Here is a 22,852-nt window from a genome sequence, read left to right as displayed (position 1 = left end):
AATTTATTATTGAGCTTATCTCACGGCATACTAAAGTCTTTGGCTAAGTAAACATTCAGGGACTTTTCTTTATATAGTAAACGTAAATAAAAATTGGTTTATTTTATATTTATTACTAAAACTATGATAAGTACTATAATATACTAAAAGTAGTAATTGAAGAGAAGCATGTTAAAATTTTAAACAGTTTCTTGTTTAACAAACTTTACTGAAAAGTAGAAAACTTTTAAACAGATTATTTTTAGTTTTGCAAACTCATTAACAAGCAGTTTTTATAATGGATTACGATAATAGGACATACCCAGCTCTTCAAAATAGTTATCTTTATAACAACCATGACTACAATTACAACAACTCTGAATCAGGTTTGTTGTTTTAAGTAGCACTTCACCTTTTTTTGAGTCATTAACACATTTGAACATGTTTTTTTTTTGCACACAGGCTACAACGAAAGTTATATAGAAGGTGATTACAGTTACTTTTATGTAGAAAACGGCTACATTCATAAAAATACTGAAATTCACTACACCAACAATAATAGCAGTAGCTACAGAATCAGTAGAACGAATTTCGGAGAAATTGATTTAAATTGGAATGACGACAGCCAAGTTGGAATGGTAACCGCTCCCGAGTTGCTAGGTATGGTGATATGCGGGGTTGGGTTGCTAGGAAACTTGTTCACTTTTGTACTAATGATCGCTTTGAAAAATCACAGAAAGTCTAAATCAAACTTGTGAGTTTTGTAAACAAATTTGTTTTAATTTGTTAGTTTAAACATTTTTTTTAATTATTTTTCAATTAAGAAGAGATTAATTGTATTTTATTTATGAGGTTTTCATTAAGTACCATTTTTTATCTGTTTCATTACGAAGCAAATGCCTACAGTAGGCATTTAATTCTTATAAAAAAAATAAACTTTCGACTTATCTATAATTCATTTAAAGATGATTAAAGCCTTCTTACTCTAGTAATTTAGAGTAAAATGTCAACTCTGCTTTATCAGCAACACATCATAAATCATAGTTTCTACTGACAGCTCAAAAGGTTTTAACAAAACAGATAGTCATTTTTTACTTTTTAATGAGAGTTTTTGTGTAAAAAAAGTCTTTAGTGTAAATGTATGATAAATATTCAATGTATATTATTGATAAATGATTATCGCTGTTTGATGTTTAAAAAAAAAAAACATACTACCATGTACCTATGGAAGACACTAGTTTTTTCAATTTAAATTACCTAAAATTCAAACACTGACATATTATTCTCCAAAAAATATACAAATTGAGTTAGTTAGTTTGGTATAAATTATTAATTTTTTAAATTAAACAAAGTACTTTATAGTTTCACTATTCAGTTGTGTGTTTCAAATATTTTGATGTTGGTTACCATACCAATGGTTGTCATGGAAACAATTAACAAGGGATGGTTGTTAGGTGAATCCGCTTGTAAGATGACGTCATTATTGATTATGATGTCATACTTGTCTTCTATACTCTTCTACTTAGTTAGTTTTTTAACAAAACAAAATCCGTTTTAGAATACAACAAGTTGAAGTTTAATTAGAAGTATAAATAAAGTATGAAAGTTTGTTTGTAGTTTTTTATTAAATAAAACTCTAAAAATTAAAAAACTTTATCTACAGTTTTTCAAATTTTTAGTTTTTATATCAGATATTGACAAATTAACTTTTTTTGTTGGTAAGCTAAATATATATATTAATATTTAATCTGTATAAAACATGTATCTGTTTATTGCTTCTTTTTTCAAATTTCATCAAAAAGTAAATCTGTGTAATTTAAAAGTAAATTTCAAAAGTGTAGGTCAGAGACTTTAAGATAATTAAAAAGTATGTATCGTAAATTTACCAATAAAAATTAATAATTTTATTTGCTCTTTTACCTAATCTTAATATCCATTTAAATACAGTTATAAAATTACAAAGTAATCAACTGTTTTTGGATTAAAGTTTGAGTTTAAAATAAACTGATCTGTGTTTTACTAAAACAGCTGTTAATTGTTTATTTATTTATCGTAAAACTACTTATGTGTTAAAAATGTTGAAAAATTAATTTGCGTCGTTTTTCAAAAGCAACAGAAAACTGTTATAACTTTTTTTAGCTTCTTCTCTTTAAGTTGTAAAAAACGGCCAAAAATTGACGAACTTTAGATATTGATTATTACTCCAACTTAAAGTATATTTTAACTTTACATCTATTATTTATACCCGCATTGCTCTATTGTAATAAATATTTGTAAAATACTATTTATACTTTGTTACCTTAGTGTTATTGCAAACATAATTACACAAAATATTGAGCTTTAACCATTTAAATCAAAACACTTATATACTTATAAGTTACACTGAAAGAATGTATACACAGTAGAAATGTGTAAAAAAACAGTTTGTGTAAACATTTTTAAAATACTTCTAATAATTTAAATAATTGAAATACAATCAATTTACATCTACAAAGACATTATTTAAGCATTAAAAGTTAAATAGAAAATAAAAATGACATTATTGGGTGGAGTAAAATATTGAAAAAAAACTATCAGGTGATGGCGATTGTGAATGGCAAAAGTATTATGACGTCATCAAGAGTGAAGCTACTGATTGTGACGTCAGTGTGGATTACCTCTATCGTGTTTGCGTCACCAACAATCTGGTTAGCAACTGTTAAAGGGGATTCACCTAACTGTTTATGCAGGTTGGTTTTGAAGAAAAATATTTAATCAACATTACCTTTTAAAAGTGTACAGAGAAAAACTTACATAAAACATTTTTAATCTGCACCAAAAGTTAATTAGTACTAAAAAAACTTTTAAAATACATTTACGATTAAATTATTTTTTTTAAATTAAAAATTTTTAATTAACAAACTTTTCTAATAACTTTAAATACTTGAATATACTACGTTCTGATTTGTATGAAAATTTGTTATAAACTGTGATTAAAAAGTATTTTACAACTATTTGTTTTTTTTTTACAATGTTAGGTAAAAATATGTTTCACTGAATGTTCTAAAACTTTGAACTAATATTAATTTGTTATACTTTTGACCGTCTTTCACTTATATTTTGTAAGTTTAACTATCAAGGAAATTATAAAGCACTTGAATGTTTCTTAGTTGCTCGTTATTTTACTAAGTCGATTAGCATTATTACCATTGAATTAAATCGTTAGTTAGAGTTGTCATAGAAAGTACTGTGTTGTTGTTTTTCTAAAGGTGTATCGAAAGGTAATCACTAGTTATAAAAAAACATTAACTTTATTTTCCTAAAATATTAAAGTTTAAATAAATTATTAAACAACTTTACGACAGTTATTAGAAAAATTTTGTTATAACTTTAATTATATTAACATTAAGACATAGCTTGTAAATATCAATATTGAAAAGATATACAAGTATTTATAATTTAATGTATTAATTTAACATATATAATCTTAGTTTTTTAAAGTCAATTGTGTACTAGTATTATAAACAATCGTAATTTTTTTCAGATTAAATTTCTATTATGATGAAACTGAGTTAGATCACAATGGAAACGTATGCAGGTAAAACAATTCTTATAAGTTTCAAACAAACTTGTAAAAAATTACATAACATTTTTAAATATTGCTAAATTAAGTTTTTTTTTTAACACTGTACAATTAACGGAAATATTATTGTTTATTTTTACAACTTTTATTTGAAACTTATAACACAGATACTTAGTTTTATGGTCAATATACTCAGTGTAGAGTTTCTATCAAAAATCACTAAATACTACGTAAACTGTGGCTACTTTGAAATATCTGAAAACATACCTTAATTTAAGTAGAAAAATTCTAAAGTAACTAATAACATTATATTCAATTAAGTTAAAAAGTTAAAGCTACTATATACTAAACAAAGTGATTTATAGTATCTAATTACTTAGTTTTAAGAATTTTGCAATACACAATTGCTAATATAACAAGATATCATTGATTCTATCAAAGTTAAAAAACTTGTTTAATAAAAGAAATAAATAACATGAAATCTACACTAAACCTTTTGAACTATTAAATGTTAGTTAGAGTAATTAGGCAGTATACGAAAAAGAAAATAGTTAAAAACTAAACAGGAAGTTTTTGAAATGTAAAAACCCTAATACAGTCTTGTTGGCCTACCTTAATTTAACATACCGGTTTAAAAAAATCATTTACATTGAAAGTTATTAATAGAAAACTACACTTTATTTATATTTAAGAACAATTTGAGGGTAATACACCAAAACAAAGTGTATAATAAACTTAACATAACTAAAAAGTCTAAAATAATTTTAATCATATTACATACAAACAAATTAAAATAAAGGCAATAGTCTAAAAAAATAGAATTATAAGTCAAATAGATAGCTTTAAAATATAAAAACTATAGTATAGCTTTATTAGCCTACCTGAGGGTTTTACATTGAAAATTGTAGTTAAAAAGTTCAACATACCAGTTTAAAGCATTGATTTATTCATTTACAAACAGAGACATACAAAATATGAACGAATATCTTATACAAGTTGATGGTAGAAACATGCTACAAAGCGATTATTTCTATTATTCAGACAAATACGAAGAATCGTTTGAACATGAGAGTTCTGCTTATGATGAAAATTATGAAGTAGATTACGAATATAACAAGTTTAAAATTATATATACAAAATTTGGAAATTTTAAAGCAGTGGTTATTTATTATTGTTAATTTTTTTTATCTAGACAAACCATTTAGAAAGTTAAAAGCTTTACAAGTAAAACAGTTCTATTTACAAAGTTTTATGTATTAGTTGATTCTTTAATCTTATATATTTATGCGGTAGCTTCTTTACAATATGATCTATTTCCAACCTTAGGCTCACCAATGAAGATTTCGATGATTATGTGGCGAGCCCCGATTACCTGTACAGCTTCATCAGGAACACCAAAAGTTGCAGCACTTTCGAACACCAGAGGTCGCAATACAGAATATCAGCTGCAATCTACTTTATCCTGTTCTACTTGATGCCTTCTTTGGTTGGTACTTTAAAAACAAATCTTTGATTGCGATGCTGTTTATAATAGTTTTATAAACTGTTTCTTATACTTAAACATGGTTGATATGCTGTTGATAAATTATTTAAGATGCAGATTAAAAAAAATCAAGTATGTTTGGGTACATTTTATTATGTTTGCGCTTTTAAGTCTTTTTGTTGAAACATATTTTGTTCCAGGCAATTATCACGTTATATTTGCAACTGTTCAGAGAATACTGGTATAAAGCAGATCAAAAGTATACTGACAGAGAAATTACCAGGAAAATGCTGAAATTCAGTAGTAAAAGAAAACTACCTCTGATGAAATTACGAATTTTGTTGACTCCTGTTTTGATATCCATCTCGTTTATATTCTTTTGGCTTCCTTTCGCTATGGTGGAAGTTCTAAAAACATTCGGAATTTTTCCCCAAAAAGTTAGCTTTATCATTTTATTTGTCATATAAACATCTTTAATTCCTAGTTTAAAAAATTTTCATATAAGATTTTAGCTGATACAGTCCTATTTTGTAAACAATTAAATAAATTTAGTCTATGTTCCTTAGTCGAAATAATTATTACAGAGTTCTTCATGTGACACTATAAATTTTGTCACCAAGTACCTCACATGGACCAAATGTGCAATTTGGCCATTTTTGTACAACTTCACCGCAACTAAATGGTCAAAACGTGTTAAGTTAGTTATGAAAATGTTTTTTAATGTCAATCACTAAAAATAAGTTACAACGTATAAGTGCTGTTTTATTCGTATTCATCTTTTTAATAATCTAAAACTTCTACTTATTTTTTTTGTCATTTATACTCAAGTTTGTTATACCTAAAACTTGTTGAACTTTAAGAATTTATAAAATCATAATTTTTGTATGGAAATACACAAAAAAATATTTTAAAAACAGAAAGTTGAAAAAGCTAGTTTGTAAGAAGCCAGCAAGTAACCATCACAAATATTTTGAAAAGAAATCCATAGAAACAGGGTCAATTGTGATTAGTTCCAGAGACTCCTCCAGCAATGAGGCAAGATTTTTATGTAAAATTATATTAAAGAGTTATTCAGTGTACAAGTATTCTATACACTGTATATTATATTAAAAAAATTCGATTTGTAATGATTTGATTTAAATGCTATTATGTTTCTGATAAAAGCTTTGAAATGCCTCCATTTTTCATATGAAACAAAAATATCTTAATATTTTAAAAGATATTTTATAAGTTAAATTAACAAAAAAATATAAATCTTTTATAAAATACTTAGCAGGTGTGAATTAAAATGCAAAAAAAAAACATTATTGTTGTACTTACAAAAAGTTATATGTTAGTTTGAAAGTTTTGGAATCTTGTTTGTTAATTTCGTTTACTTTGATAAAAACTAAAATCAAAACAAAACTTTTGAAATTTTTTTATTATTTTTTATACTTTTACTTCTTTTTATTAACTTAATTGTAAATTAAGTTTCTTCATTACATTTTAAAAGAAAAGTATTACGAAAATGGATTTGTATTTAGTCTAAAACGCTTAAATTAAAAAATTATTAATACGAAATCAAAAAAAACTCTAAAATCTTAACTCTGTTCTATTTATGATTAGATTGAAATACTTATAGTTAATGTGAATTAAATTAACTTAAAAGTGCATTTTTTTTGACTTAAAAACTTTTAAATAAATTAGATGCGTTTGCACCAACATAAAATTTAATTTTCAAACAGATTTTAACAACGAGAAAATAAGCTTTAAGGCTAAATTATCACAACCGTTATTGTTCTAACTTGTATACTATCAAATCTTACCAGCGTTCAAATTCCGCCCAGTTTTTTCATATTTTCTATATTAATTAGTCTTTTTTTTTTGCATAGTTTTAATTTCATATTTTTTTCTATTTTTCACTTTTACTGTTACTACTAACCCTTACCATCGATCAGTAAGCGGTTCTCGAATTTGACTGGGTGAATTATCGGGTAAATTTTGAACGCGGGTGGACTTTGATGCGGATGGATTTTGAACGTGTCCCGTTTTAACTACTGTATAAACAACTCGAATTATTTTACAGATTATTAGCTGAAGAGTGGACCGTTGTTTGAAAACTTTCAGAGAATTTATGTTATTATTTTTGTTAATGTTCAATTTATGAATGTCGATTATAATTATTTTGTATTTTCAAAGTCATTTTTCAAAAAAAAAATGTTAAGATATTATACAGTATTGAATTTAGACAAAATAAGAATTGTTTTGTTTTAAGTATGTGCATTGCATTTACAAAAAAAAATGTTTTAGAGACTTTTCTAGCTAAAGCATAGTCAAACATTTTATTTTATTAAGTTTTTAAAAAAAGAAAACATAGAATAGTTGTCATAAGTCTCTAAAGTCCTTAAAAAAAAATTTGACACAAAGTTAATAATTTTAAATGTGTTTTAAAGTTTCAAGAAACTATTTTATATTAATTCAAAAACTAGTCAGCTTTTTATGTAAAACTCGTTTAATTTATTTTAAAATTTTTGTAATTTTTTTACTATTTTCATACTTAATTAAACTACCATAACTTTGTGTTAACTCAGAAAACTTAATCATAAATAAAACTGTTGTTATGCTGATTTGTAATTCTGTACAGTTATTCAAAGTTTGTTTAGTTAATTAAATGAAAATAAGTTAATTTATACTATATTTTTGACATACGGAGTTTTTACAGTATAAAAGAGAAGATTTATTGATTTTTTAAACTCCTAAATTAAATGTATTTACATGCAAAAGTTATATATTGAACTTTGTTAGATTAGTACTATAAAAAATTAAAGATAATATTTTATAAAAACTATTATTTAATAATTTGAAAAGTTATTTGGGCTATCAAACTTAAACTAATCTTTCAAATTTTAGATTATAAGTAAAAATTAAAATTTGTTGAATTGTTATTATATTTATTTTAAATAAACAGTTTTTTTTTGTTGTTATGTATAACTTCTAAAAACTTACTTAAAAAACTAACTTTAAATTGTATTTACCAGTTGGAATTTTTTTCTGTTATCACGTTGCTTACTGAATAACTAATTACTTATTACTTTAGTACTTTATAATAAACTCACTGTAATTTAAGATTTAATAATAAAAAAACAGTTTTAAAGTATAAATAAATTTAGATAAGATTTAGTTTAAAGTTTTGGAAAAACAACTTTGAAAAAAAGTTTAACAAAATATCTATAATTAAACAGTACAAAGCTTCAAGTATTAAATCAATAAATTATGGCTAATTTAATATATTTTTTGAAATTTATGCCTAAACTTTTATCACGTAAAATTTTTCTTAGTTTTTTTACAATGTAAACACATCATGATAATTTTTGAATTTAAACAGTTTTTAATTTTTGAATTTAAAGGTTTTTTTTTGTTTTAGTATAGTTTAAAGCGTTAACTTATCAACATATAGTATATTATGTTATGTTATGTAGTTTAAGTAGTATATTTATCAAGTTTACATCAAAAACATAACTATATTTAACATATTTAAATGGTAAATGCTCAATTTTTTTGTTATTATTATTAAGATAAGTTTTCTATTGATTTGTGCACGTTAAAAAAAAATTGCTGTTTAATCAAACTTTGTTTTAACTTTTAAATTAACTTTTTAAATAACACCACAAAAACGTTTTTTTTTACCACTTTCGACTAAAAAAACGACAGCAAATATATTGTAACGTGAAACGGTTGAACTTATTGTAAGTATAAATACAGCTGTATTTTGTGCAATATACTACAAAGACAAATAACTCAATGGTCATTTTATTGCGGCAAACATTTTTCGATTTTAGTAAGGTTTTTGGTTTCAGTTTTTGATTGCAGCAATTTTAGTTTGACTTCAGAGTAAATGTAGATTTTTCACTGCTTAAAACGGATTATACTGGTAAGTAAAGTTGAACTATCGAAAAAAAAGTTTTTATTTGTCAAAAAAAAAGTTAAATGCTTTATACATGCAGACTATATCGGTTTTATTTTGTCTGGATTAAAAAACTAAAATCAAGTAGAATATATAGCTCAGCATTTCCAGTTAATTAAACAAATTCATCTTTAGGTTTTTATTAGCTAAAATAACTTAAGTTATAAGAATAAAACTTTAGTTTTAATGAGTTTACGTAGAAAAATTAACAAAAATGCATAAAACAAAACTTTATTAGGTTACAGAAAGAAAACAATTTTTTTTCATAGTAATTTTAAATCAATTGTTCGTTTAAATATTTAAAATACTTTAAATTCGTTAAAACGTTGTTTCAAAAAAACTTAAAAACCTTGGCTTTCAGAAATCTTAAAAGTTTATCAAACAAATAAAATTAATTACATCAACTTTAAAAATAAACCTATAAACAAAGTTTTAAAAAAAATCAGTTTTAAAGCTTTATGTAACTATTTATAAATACAGTTTACTTCACTTTGTTTTCACAATTTAAGTTTTTTAAATACTTATAGTTCCATGGTGAAAGAATAAGCTTTTTATCTGTAGAAATTAAGTTTAACAATAAAAAAATACTTAATTTCAATTTGCTCTCTGACAAATTAACTAATAGAGACATAAGGAGATGGCAATTGGCATTGCTCATTTTTGGATGATTTCCTTAAACAATAATTAATTAAATAACAAATTATTTATATTTTAAAACGCTAACAAAGTCAAAAAGTGTATAGCATATCACTAAAACTAGACGTTTAAATTCCATATCAAAATATTGAATTTTGAAATCAATAGTAGACATTTCTTATATCACTTAAAAACTCAATACTAAGGTAAGTAGTAAGACAAAATAAATGTACCATTTACAACCGTACTAATTTTCAGTAAAGTCAAATAGCGAGTTGCTACAAACTTTTTAGTTCGTTTTTAGTATGCTAGTACATTTGGAAATACAAGGTATAAAAAATGAGCAATTTTTATTTGTCTGCAAATATACTGGTGTTTTGGTTGCTTTACTGCAAGATATAGGAGTTTTTATTATCAAAAAAATAACTTTATGCTAAATTTTGAAGTATGCTTTATTTGTTTTATTTCAAGTAAATAATTACTTTATAATAACTTAAAATAACAATCCTTAAACATGAAATTTCTAGATTTTTAATAAAATAAATGTAAACTCTTTTTAAAAGAACTTATTTTTGAACATCAAGTGTCTAAAACCTTTAACTTGTAAACTGGTATTATGCTGTAACAAAGTCAGTTGTCAAAAATTTGTAAGCAAATGTTGCAAAAATCGCTGCATTGGTTTAGTTGCAATACATTAAAATATAAAAAAGTAATTTTTGAAACAGAGTATTTCCTTAAGCTTTGTATAAATATTTAAAACAAAAAATGTATGTTAAACCATTATTATTTTGAATATAAAAAATAATGAGAATTTAATTTACATTTTTAAGTAAGGAAAAATATTTTTTGTTTGTAGTGCGTAGAAAAAAAAATCTTTAAAACTTTAGTTTCACTCGATGTCAAGACGAGTCATGTCAAGTTATAACAATTGTTACAAAAGACGTAATAGCTAAGTAGCTTAGCTAGTAATTTTATTGAATTTGCACTGTTTGATAGTTTTTAGCGTTATGAAATTCACTTAAAATTATTAAACTGTGGTTTGCGTTTTAATAAAAGTTTTAGTTTGAGGTTTATTATAGTTTATGTAAACATTTATTGCAATTTTTAACAAAGTTGTCTACTATAAAACGTGAAATGTTTTTGATATTTTTTAAACTCAACAATAATACATTTACATTAAAAAAAATGTGTACTTTAGCTATAGCTTTTTCAATCTCTTTTTAAGATTTAAAGGTTAATTTTAATGATTTGTTACTTATTTAATGAGCGTCATCTAAATAAAAACTAGCAATTAATTTTGCTATGAATTTCCTGTTTTCCAAAAACTGTGTTGCTCTTTTAAAAGATATCTGTTGATTAAAGAATTTTCATTGCAGGAAAATACTATTTCTAAATTATTATATAATTTAAAAATTACAAGAAAATATACATTAAAAAAAAAAAAATTTGTCTATTTTTTCGTCTGGGCTATCACATTACTACATAATTTGAACACACATTCTTTGAACTTTCAATTTTTAAGTTGCAGTATGTGCTCGTTAATTTAATTGCATTATTAAAAATACTTTCTTATACTCACTCAGATTAAATCTGAACTTTCAGTTTTATGGCGTGCACAGTCTTAAACAAATTGAACATATTTTAAACACAGCTAATGATGGATTAATAAAGAAAAAGTCAAAAACCTGAAATTTTTTTTGTTTAACGTATTTTATAAATGTTAGAATGTATCTTTAGTTTACAAGCTTACAGTCTATAATCAGTTCAACGACGTTTTCAACGTTTGTTTATACAACAAACATAAACAAAAATAAGGAAAAAATTTAAATTTTAAATTTCCCCAGTCAACAACAATGATCTAAGTTTTGTTCTTCAGACGAATTATTTGCTTAACAACAACTGTCAATATCTTGAAACCGTGAAATATTAAAAATTTTGTTGTTTACTTTTTGCTTGGCATCAGATAATATAACTTAGCTTAGATAAAAGCAAACATTGTAAAATAACAAATACTTTCTTTACAACAAGACATAGATTTTTCATTTTAACTTCCTCTTTGGTAATTTAACATTTCGCGAAAGTTATTATTAAAGACATAGTTTGATTGTATTAATAAAATTTTTTCTAAACTAAGTTTCTTAAATAACTTCATAATAAATAGCTTCGATAAGTAGTTATCAATTAACTTTATAGTACTTCTAAACAATTAATTAATTTATTCTAGTGTTAATTTAGCTTACATTTTAATTGTTTTCTATTTTTTTAAGTATTTAAGACCTTCAATTTTATAAATCAGTAAAAAAATCCAAAATAAAAGTAAAAAAGCCAACAATTTTTCAAGTTTGTGAAACTGTGCAAACTACTTACGTTTTTTAAAACAATTTTTGCAACATAATGACTTGGAAACTGTTTGCCTTAAACTTGTGATATAAAGTATAATCTGCAGACGATAACAAAGTATTCTTAGAAAAAAATTGCTTCTGAATAGTTTGAACTCAAAATACTTTTAGTAGCCTTGCTGAGAAAAAAAAAGTACTTGTAAATGTTTTTAAAACTTTTTTATTTTTAGAATCTTCGCATTGGAGTATTGGTAATAATAGTCTAAAATTTCTATAAGTGACATTAACTTGATTACCTTTCACTTTGAATTGTTTTAAAATAAAAAAGTAATATACAATGTACAGCATAAGAAGTACTAATTAATTCGTAGAATGTATAATGAAAACAATATATAAAACACTTTTGCAACAAAAATTAGTCAAAACAAATTTTCTGAAATAAAAACATTAAATGTTGCAAAAATTATACTGGTCAAAATACGGTAAATAAATTTTTCTCTTTGTCTTTAAACAGCTAAAATGTAATTTTATTATAGCCTAGGTGATTGCTTCAGCAACAAGTATACATATCAAACTTACATTAGCATGGGAATACAAATAAAATATTTGTATTTATAATATAATTAATTGTTTATATCTCAAATATGGTGTCAAACTAGGTTGTAAACATAAAAACAAGTTTTAAGAGCATATAATTATTGAATAAGTAAATTCTATATATTAAATTAAACTACGAAAGTGTTCTAAACTACAAAATACAGCTAGTACATTATTTTAATACTTTTTTCTTATAACAACCCTTTTTTTTTAATGGACTTCAGGTATAAAATTAATCTATTAACTACATTAAAACAAACAATACTGTTTTTCTTTATCTTTTACTTCAATACACAACAACTATGACTTAGCATAATGATATTTCAATTAGTGTTCTAAACATTATAAGCACTTATGGTAAATCTTAGCATAATTGCAAACTTTTAGCATTCTGCGACAAAATTTTAAAACTGTACAGAAATTAAAATTACTGTTCCTTAATTAAACACTTAAAGTAGTAAAATTTTAGTTTAATAAGCAATTAAAATAAAGCTTTAAAATAGTAAGTATGCAGAAAAAGCATCAAACTTTAACAAAGAAATAGGTAAAAATGTAATGATTAGTTGCCAAAACAAACAATTATAAAATTGGTACTTTTATAATGATAGTTCAAGACCTAACATATATAGTAAACTTTATTTAGTTTTTTTTTTTGCAATAGTACATTAAAAGTTTTTTACATCTTTAAAGTATCTATTAAACATTTTTACTGTTTTAAAGTTTGTTTGGAAACAGTTTAAGTATTGTAAAATATTCAGTAAAAGTAGTTGTTTATTATATAAACAAAATAAAGCTAGAAAACTAAATAAATAGATACGTACTTTAAGGACTTGACTTTTAATTACACAGAAATATTTCCAATAGTGTGTAAAGTAAAATCTAAAATAATACCTTGTAAAAGACAAAAAATTAAAAGTATGGTAAAAATATAAACAGACATATTGCAACATAAATTTTTCAACTTATCAAAAAAAAAGTGTGCTAAGTTACCAGTTTTTCATAGAAAAAAACTTGGTAAATTGAATATACTCGTCAAGTGTTAATTCGAAATATTGACTAATCTTTTCTTTAGCATAGAAGTTTAAATGAAAAAGGAACTGACTGCTTAAAACTTAAACTTTTATCTATCGTCAACAAATTTCAAATTTTAAAATTAAAAAAAAAGTAAATCAGTTTTGACAAATTAAAAAATACAATTCCTTTTTGTGTTTATTATTCACATTAGTAATAAAACTAGACTGAAAACTTGATATGAAACTCGAAAAATATGTTTTCCTAAGAACAATAAATGTTTTTCGGAAATAAAAACGTGCTAGCTTGGTTTATTTTTATGTATTTAAACTGATCTGTCTTTTTTCGCTCGTGTAAAAGAAACCTTTTTAACAAGTTTTTACAGTTTAACACAATTTTATAAACTGTACTATATATATTGTTTGACATCAAACATTTGCCCAAACAGTTTTCATAGTTCTATGGTTTTAATATAGACTTTGCTATCCGAACTATAACTATGATTTTAAAATTTTTGTGATTAAGTTAATACTTTTTAACAGTTACATTATATGTGTTTATTTTTTTAAATTATTTATTTATTTTTACGTCTTTAATACTTTTTATTTTGATCATGCTTTGTTAATGTTTTTAAACTATTAAATTTTTAAGTTTTTTTGTTTGAATTTACAAACAATTAGTAAACAAGTAACTAAATTCAAACTAATAACTTTAACAACTCTCTTTAAACTTCAAAACAATTTACTCAAAAACAGTTAAAACTTTAAAAAATTAACACAAAAGCTACTGTATTTGTCATTTATATTTTTACGACAAAGTATCACAAACTCACTTTTTAAACCCCTTATATATAAAATTCGAAAGTGATTGTTGTTCTCCAAAATAAACCCCTAGAATATTTAAAGCATTCCCTACAATGTACAATATTGTTTTTTAATTGCGAAATTGGCTATCAGAGGGCGTTAGTTAATAAGAGTTTTATACTAGTAAAGTGGCAATATTTAATAAACAAAAGAAACTAGTTTTTAAAGTACTGACAATGTTTAAAAACGAGTTAAGGGAAACTCTGATCTAAAGTGAGTTAGTGGTTGCTGCCTAACTAGCTATCATTTCTTACTGCTCAAATGTTGCCAATTTTAAAAACTCTTATTAACACCATGGTTCATGCTAAACTTAAGCTATTTATGTAGTGACATTTTAACAATTTAAAGATACCATTTACTCCTTTTCAATACATATAAAGCAAGTCAAAAAGTGTTTAAAAAATAGTTTAAAAACACAGTATTAAAATTTCTATATATTTAGTTCTCTAGCTTGCTTATATCTTTTCTGTTTGCAAATCTTATTAAAAATTAATTGATTACATATGTTTGAAAATACCTATGTCATTCAGAAATGCATTTCATAGGTGTTTTTTAAAAGAAATACTCAAGAGATTTGAAATCAAATCAGTCACAACAAAACTTAAAGTATAGCAACGCTTTGATTTCGTTTCAAGGTTTTAATCAATTATTCATAGAAATTTTTAACGTAAAATTTTATTTTAAAAGCTTTGTTTTAATTACTGTGTAAAATTTTCTGAAAAAAAAAGAACTATATACTTTTACTTATAAATAATACTATCTTAATTGCTATTACTTTGTCTGTTTGTAAATACTCGAAGCAATATTTAAGTTATTTAATGTATTTCAAAAACATCTAAATGTAATTAAGAATAATAAACAATCTTATCATAGGTTATTAGAAAGTTTATACTTTAATTGCTAAACTACTTTCAAAATTTAAATCACAAATTTTCCCTTTGTTGACTACAATTACAAAATAAATAGCTGAAATGTTTATAATAATTTAAAAAGAGTAATTTTCTTGATATAAAAAGTTATAAAAACAGCTGTATCTTATTTGTTTAAGACAGACTTAAATTATTTATTTAGAGTTTACTGCTAATACTAACGATGGATGTTGTATAATACGATTTTAAGAATATACTAAAACTTGAAGTTATAATCTATTTATAGAAAACATAAACTAAATAGACTTTTGAGTACTTTGTAACTTTGTTTAGGTACTTAAAATACATTTATATTAAAGAGTTTTTATATTAATTAGATTCATTAACTTGGTCAAAGTTTTACAGTTTAAAACTTAGCTATAGTATTTTTTTTTATGTTTGACATTTTTCAATGTGTTTCTACATTTTATTTATATGAAAAATAAAAGTATCGTTAAGGGGACAATTTAAATTTTTCAATGAAATTACGAAATTTTCAGCAAGAAATGCTTAAGTGGATGCGGTTGACTAAACCAACAACAAAATTCACAGGAATTTTTTTTTTAAGCAAACTCACAATACAGTATGAAACAGTTTTTACAGCTTGATTAGGTTAAAAAATACGAAATTTATCAATAAATATCATATAGTCTTAAATATGTTAAAAAAAGTGAATAATTTTTTTTTTAAATCTTTTATACCTCTTTCTTTTATAATTTATAAAAGGTTTTGAGGTGTTATATTAAAACACATTTTAATTCTCAGTTTGTACAAGTTAATCTTAAAATAGAATATTGCAGAACCTTTGAAAAAATCGTTTATATTGATATAATAAAGAAAAAAACAGTTATACATAAATTGTAATGTTCAACTACAAAAAAACTCATAATAATAAAATATTGAATTTTTGTGACATAAATCCCGATATACGATAGATGCCGTATACATTTTCAGTTTTATAACATAATAGCTCATTTATATAACTGCATGCCAAAGATAAATAGGCAATTATTTCCATTGAATAAAACAATTGTTTTATTAAAAAGTTACTGACCATTTACTGTACAATCAGATAAACAGGACGTAAAATTCAGTATAAACTATTTTAATTTAAACATTTAAATTTCAATTATTTATATTTCGAGCAGTTTTTATCACAATGGTTTTAATTGTTAGCTGTTATTTTTATGTTTACGTTAAACTCATTAAACTTTTATGTTTTTAAACAGCTTTATTAAACTATCAATACTTAGGTTTTAAATAGAACTAGCTTGATAAGTCTGATATTTAAACAGTTGATATTGACTTTATCCGAATAAAAATAAATTTTGATGAAAGTTAGCTAAAATAACTATGAATTCAAATAGCTAAAATATTTTATTCCTTGTTGAAAACTATGAATAAATTATTATTAGTTTTACTTACTAATTTTATAGTTTTAAAAGTTTGTTATACGATTTGCTATAAAAACAGCAAAATAATTGCAAGTAATTCCTTAAAGTACTATGTACAATTTACACTATATTTTACACTTTTAGTAGTTATTAAAACTCTGTAAAAAAAAATGTCCTTTATACATTTATTAGTTAATTATAACTTTTATTTTCTCTGTTTAATTTTAAAAAGCAGTTTTTCTGAAACTTTACTGAAAAGACACATGAAATTAAGTAACACACCAAACGAATAAATAACATATTTCACAAGTTGTTAGTAAATACTATTGCCATAATCCATGAAAATTCCTCTTATTCTTTTTCTATTTGTTTCTAAACTATACAAAAAAGTTTTCTTAAACTTTAATATTTTTGAACTAACATCGTTTAGGCAAATATCATAACACCTTTCAGTCTGTTAGTTAGTGAGTAGAGTAAAGTAATTTTATTGATTTTTATTTCAAATGAATATTAATCTTAAAAGTTTTTTAGTGGATAAAATATACGTGAAAGTTTAAAAACTATTTAATTTGCTTGAATTTTTTTTTTTTTGTTAAATCTTAGGTAACTTTTCAAAGTGTGTTCTTAAAAAGTACTATCATAATCGTTTAAGATGTAATAGTTCTATATAATATAGTTTTGTGTTTGAAATAAAATATTTAACTTAATATATAGCTACTAATACTTGATGTTTAAAATTGAACATTTTAAAACCTTAAAAAAATATTTTCACTTTTAAATTAAAAATTTGTCTGCCAAAATCCAAATGTTGAAATTGTCACTTATAAGTGATGAATCTTTTTCGTAAAATAACGAGTTTGTGGCCAAAAACTAGCTGATAGCTATTTGCCTCATAAAAAATTGTTAATTAAATATATTTCGATGTGAAAATAAAGCGTTTTTTTAACATTAATCATGTGGTTTCTTGATAGATATTAATATATTTTAATTTTTCTGTTTTTTTTTACTCTCGTAGAAAAATGGCCCTCCGTGCAAAACTGTCACTCTTGCAAATTGACCCTTGGTGCAATTTTGTACCGTTGTGCAAATTTCTCTTCGTGCAAAAGTGTCTTCGTGCAAAATTGACCTTTCTAGTAATTTTGTCTTAGTGCAATTTAGTCTCCTCGTGCAATTTTGTCTTCGTGAATTTTTGATCACTTCCCAGAAAAATATGACACAGTATTCAGTAATTTCGAGCAGTTCTTATCATAATAGCTTTATTTATTTAATGTTTTTTTTTGATGTTTGCCTTAAGTTCATTAAACTTTTATAACTTTAAACAGATTTATTAAATCATCGATAAATTGATTTTCAATATAAGTAGCTTAATTTACTGTCTGATATTTTAACAATTAATATTGACTTTATCCAAATGAAAATATATTTTGTTATAAGTTAGTTAACAAAACTTTTAATTTTAATAGATAAATTGTTGAAAACAATGAATAAATTACCTTTTATTGAGTTATCAATTTCTAGTTTTAAAAGTTTGTAAAACTTTTTGCAATACAAATAGCAAAATAATTGTAAGTAATTCCTTAAAGTTTTATGTATAATTTACACTATATATAACACCATATATTTGACACCGTATATTTAACACCATAGTTATTAAAACTTTGTAAACGATAAATGTGATTTATACTTTTATTAATTAATTATAAATTTTGTTTGCTTTTTTTACATTTGAAAAGCAGTTTTTCTGAAATGTTACTAAAAAGACACATTAAATTAAGTAACGTATCAAAACGAATGAATAGAATCTTTCACAAGTTGTTTAGTAAATACTACTGCGATAATCGATGAAAATTCCTCTCATTTTATTTCAATTTGTTTCTAAACAATATTTAAAAGCTACGATAAATTTTGAATTTTTTGAACTAAACTCGATTGAGCAAACCTTTTTATTTACAATAAGAGCTTTCAGTCTGTAATTCTTAGTGAGTAGAGTATAACAATTTTTGTGAATTTTATTTCAAATCAAACTTAATTTAGAAAGTTTACCAGTTGAAAAAATAGACATAATCGTTTGAAAACAATTGACAGAAAGTTTACCAGTAGAAAAAATTGACATTATTGTTTGAAAACAGTTGACGTTTTTTTTTTTGGTAAAAAACTCTTGCAAAATGTTATGAAACTTTTGAAAATGTGTAATTTAAAAAGTAGTAGCATGATCGTTTAAGATGTTATAGTTTTATATAATTTAGTTTTATTTTTGAAATAGAATATTTAAGTAAATATTTAGCTAGTACTTGATTTTTTAAGTGACTATCTGAAAATTCTAATAAATTATTATTTTAATTTAATTTAAAATTAATCTGGCAAAAGCTGACTGCGGTCTTTTAAAAGCCACATGTTGAAATTTTCATTAATAGGTAATTAATGTTTTTCGTAATTTATTGAGTGGCCAAAAAGTAGCTAATGGCTACTAGCCTCATAAAAAATTTGATAATTAATTTTTTTCTAAGCTTTTTTAAGTTAATTTGACCAAGTAAGTACTCGTATAGGTTTTATCATTGAAAAAAAAGTTTTTAGTGTTTATATAATACTGGTGAGTAATATTTATAAAATTACTATTTCTTAGGTGATTACTATACCTAGATTTCGAATAAAAAACTTTTTACATTTTCACTAAATAAGCGAAATAGTTAAATGATATATTAATTTTTGTTTAAAAAAATCACACGTGGAAAGTTGTTTTAAACTTCGTATTTTGTTAGGATATTTTAGTAAAAAATGTAATAAAACTTTTGCTTGTGCACCATGCATTTTTAAGCTTAAATAAGTTCGTTTTTAGTTTTAGTTCATTTAAAAACATAGTTTTAAGTTAACCTTATCAGATTTAATCGAAACAATTTTTTTTTTATATAACTCTTAAAATAAATACTAGTTTTCTATTAAGTTTAATTTTTTAGATTAATTTACATCTGTAGCAATTAGAAATAACAATGGTCAATCGTTCAATGTCCTTAAAAAAACGTTAAAAGGTATCCGTTGTGTGCGACAAGATAACCAAAAGGTGCACCAGGTCCAAGAAACAAATATTTTGAGCTTTTGTTTTTGTCGATCAATAAAGAATATAGTACAGAACTCGGTTGTTTAAATTTTAATCGTAATACTTGTGTGCACTAGATTATAATTCAACTTAGACGTTTCGTTATTTCTAGATTAATTAAATTTGAGCGTTTATCTAACCAATTATAATTTAATTGTGTTTTTGCAAAAAGTTAACGAGCCTAGAAACCTTGCTGTACTTAACTTTTATCAAAGCGTATATATTATTGTTATTAAAATATAGCAGTTGTGTGTTTGTATATATATGTTAGCATTTATATAACAAAAAATTTATATAAAAGCACTACAAAAAATTATAATATTTATACACTATTGTAATTTACATTTCATAGTTTAATGTTAAAATATGTTTTAGTTTGATAGCACAAATTTTAATTTTTCAAATATGTGTTATAATAATACTATAAAAATATTGTTAATAAAAATATAATGTTGCAAGAAAAATTACTGTCTAAATAGAACAACATTTTCTGTTTACAACAAGCTAAACTTTAAAGATTAGTTAAAATTTCAAACAATCAGCTGATACGAACTTTGAAAAGTTAAATTAAAGCGTTAATGTTTGTTAAACAAATAATAAAAAACTTAAAACCAACAGTAACAATTTTCTGTGCAAATAAACTATATACAAGAAAAAGTTATGAGAGTTTGCAAAAATAAGAATTTTTTTCAACATATTTTCATTTACCTACTAAAATAGCTTTGTTTTCGTAATATCATATATTACGATGTAAAAAGTAAAAAGTTTTTGTTTCGAATTTAATCAAAAAAAGATAAGTAAATATATCAAAACAAAACATGAGGTAGATTACCAAAAATACCTTATTTTAGTATTAAAATAAGGTCAATTTGACCTAAAAAACCAATTGTTAAAAATAAAATATAATTTATAATGTTTTTGATGAATATCAAAGCTTTTTCAAACTTTAAACCGAATAAAAATACTATTTAAAACAATTTAATTGAGTAACATAATTTTTTTCAGTTGAAGCTATTAAAGGAAACAAATTTTTTATACCTTTAAATTTATGGTACTTCTTTTAAAAACATAATAAACACTTAGAACGAAAAATTGAAATCTAGAAAAATAAAATTCAAATTAAAACCAAACAATTTAAACTCTTCTAATTTTAGCAGTTTTATTAACTTTATTACGTGCCAATTGTTAGGAAGATGGTTATACTCATGACAATTATGACTAGAACTATAATTTTTTTATTTTTTGTTAGACGTAGCTAAATCATTAAAGGTACGTTAGTATTAAATAGTATCAAAAAGTTAAAAATTAAAATAAATAAAGCTACACAAAGATTTATTTTTCACTAAAGTCTTAATTAAAACTTTAACTGTTGTTTTGTTTAACTGTTAATTAATTATTTTAATTTTACTGTTTTTTATGTAAATAATTTCTCTATTAGTAGATTATTATGTAGAAACATCTACAGGAACACCCACCGAACTCTACGAGCAATGATAGCATAAAGTACAGAAGGTAGCTGTTTTTTAGACAAAATTTAAACAAAATTTAGACCCGTTCCCAAGTACAGAAGTATCAGTAGTTGGATTGTTAAAAAATAAAGAACAAAAATTATGAGAAAAATGGCAAACTTTAAATTCACAGGATGAGTTTGGTGTGGCAACCGTTGCCAAGTTGCTAGAAATGGTGATATAGGGAATTGGATTTCTAGGCAATTTGTTTACTTTTGTACTAATGATTGTTTTGATAGACCACGAGAATTCTAAATCAAATGTGTAGTTTTGAATAAGTTATTTCAGCTATTGATTTTTAAAGAAAACAAATTTACCAGCGAATTTTATTTTTTAGGTCTCTTTTATTTATTTTTATTTTAAGTTTGCTTTTGAAATATATACTTATTATGTTTCTAAGCTAGGAGTCGGTAATCGGTATACTGCGACCCATAAAATAACTGACTTGCGAGCATGTAAACGTATCGTGAATATAAAACAAAACAAACTCAGACTAGATATTACGGGAAAATTCGAAGTCTGAGGTTGAAAAAAAACAGCAAAAATAAGGTCTTAAGTAAAATCTACAGAATATTTGAAGCTTAAACTAGATGTTCCGAATTTCGAAGTGAAGAGAAAATAAACTCGGATTTTAATTTTTTTATTTTGAAATTTGGTCCGCACCTGCCGACCCTTTCTTTAAGACCCTTGCCGACCCTTCAAAATTTACATTATTTATGTTTAGTGAAAATTTATTTACTTAATTTCTAAAAGAAAACTTTATTGTTTAGTTTCTATTTAACTCCCCATAACTTAGTGTTAAAATTGAAAATAATTTAATTTTCAATTAATCATTAATCAGTATTTTTCTGTCAACTTTATAGTACTTTATTAAACTAAAAAACCCTTTTTATTTGTTGTGAAATATTTTTTCTTTTAAAAGCTCATGTACTTTAAAATACATGTTTTGTATGTAAAGTATCTAATTGCTGCTTGTTTGAGTAAGCAACATATTTGTACACATATGTATTTATGTATGTAACCTAGTAATGTTTACGATAACTTTATACATTTTGTATAAATACTACAACACAAACACAACTTATTTAAAGTTTTCGATACAAAGTACATAAAATGTTTTTAATAAAATCAATCTGACTTAAACTGAATTACAAAATACAATCTCTGTAGAATTCATTTATTATAATACCACATTTTAGTTTTCACATAAAAAAATTTGTTACCTGTGATATATCATAAACTTTTATGAAATAAAAATTTGTTAATAATATAATAAGGCCCGCTATCAGCCGAGATCGGCTGTGCGTGTTATGCACAGAGAAGAAAAAAAAAAAAGAAAAAAAAAAATTACATGTTTAAAAAAAAAAACAATTAAATTCATTCTGCTTCGTATTTCTTCATCTTCTTCTTCGTTTTTCTAAAATACTCCTTTTCTCTTTCTTGCAGTCTTTTGTGTATAGTTGATCTCCATTTGACACGGTCATTTGCAAGCAACTCCCAATCATCAGTTCCAATGACAAATTTGTTATAAGCGT

At 23.7% G+C, this 22,852-nt stretch overlaps 2 protein-coding genes across 2 annotated transcripts; both read left to right on the top strand.

Annotated features, from left to right (window-relative positions):
- Positions 1–237: 237 nt before the first annotated feature.
- On the top strand, positions 238–4,879 carry LOC145832993 (C-C chemokine receptor type 1-like). The gene is made up of 7 exons (XM_082940197.1): positions 238–365; positions 442–733; positions 1,342–1,504; positions 2,557–2,708; positions 3,503–3,556; positions 4,503–4,638; positions 4,868–4,879. The coding sequence occupies exons 1-7, from the start codon at positions 278–280 to the stop codon at positions 4,877–4,879; spliced, it is 897 nt and encodes a 298-aa protein (XP_082796323.1). The 5' UTR covers positions 238–277.
- A 540-nt stretch (positions 4,880–5,419) lies between these two features.
- Positions 5,420–21,501, top strand: LOC145832992 (uncharacterized). The gene is made up of 4 exons (XM_082940196.1): positions 5,420–5,461; positions 5,609–5,721; positions 5,942–6,059; positions 21,451–21,501. The coding sequence occupies exons 1-4, from the start codon at positions 5,420–5,422 to the stop codon at positions 21,499–21,501; spliced, it is 324 nt and encodes a 107-aa protein (XP_082796322.1).
- The last annotated feature ends 1,351 nt before the right edge of the window (positions 21,502–22,852 follow it).

Source organism: Thalia democratica, chromosome 4, assembly GCF_965202585.1.
Source record: "Thalia democratica chromosome 4, ktThaDemo2.hap1.1, whole genome shotgun sequence".
NCBI lineage: Eukaryota > Metazoa > Chordata > Thaliacea > Salpida > Salpidae > Thalia > Thalia democratica.
Note: the sequence above shows the minus strand (reverse complement) of the source record. Positions and strands in the feature narration are given on the sequence as shown.

What these genes read in the sequence shown, in the direction of transcription:
- LOC145832993 (XM_082940197.1), top strand. Translation starts at nt 278, where the DNA reads ATGGATTACGATAATAGGACATACCCAGCTCTTCAAAATAGTTATCTT. An exon ending in AGAAAGTCTAAATCAAACTT is followed by an intron (nt 734 to 1,341) that starts GTGAGTTTTGTA and finishes AGTACTTTATAG; the next exon opens with TTTCACTATTCAGTTGTGTG. An exon ending in CTTCTATACTCTTCTACTTA is followed by an intron (nt 1,505 to 2,556) that starts GTTAGTTTTTTA and finishes AAAAACTATCAG; the next exon opens with GTGATGGCGATTGTGAATGG.
- LOC145832992 (XM_082940196.1), top strand. Translation starts at nt 5,420, where the DNA reads ATGGTGGAAGTTCTAAAAACATTCGGAATTTTTCCCCAAAAA. An exon ending in AAATGGTCAAAACGTGTTAA is followed by an intron (nt 5,722 to 5,941) that starts GTTAGTTATGAA and finishes TTTTAAAAACAG; the next exon opens with AAAGTTGAAAAAGCTAGTTT. An exon ending in GAGACTCCTCCAGCAATGAG is followed by an intron (nt 6,060 to 21,450) that starts GCAAGATTTTTA and finishes TTAAATTCACAG; the next exon opens with GATGAGTTTGGTGTGGCAAC.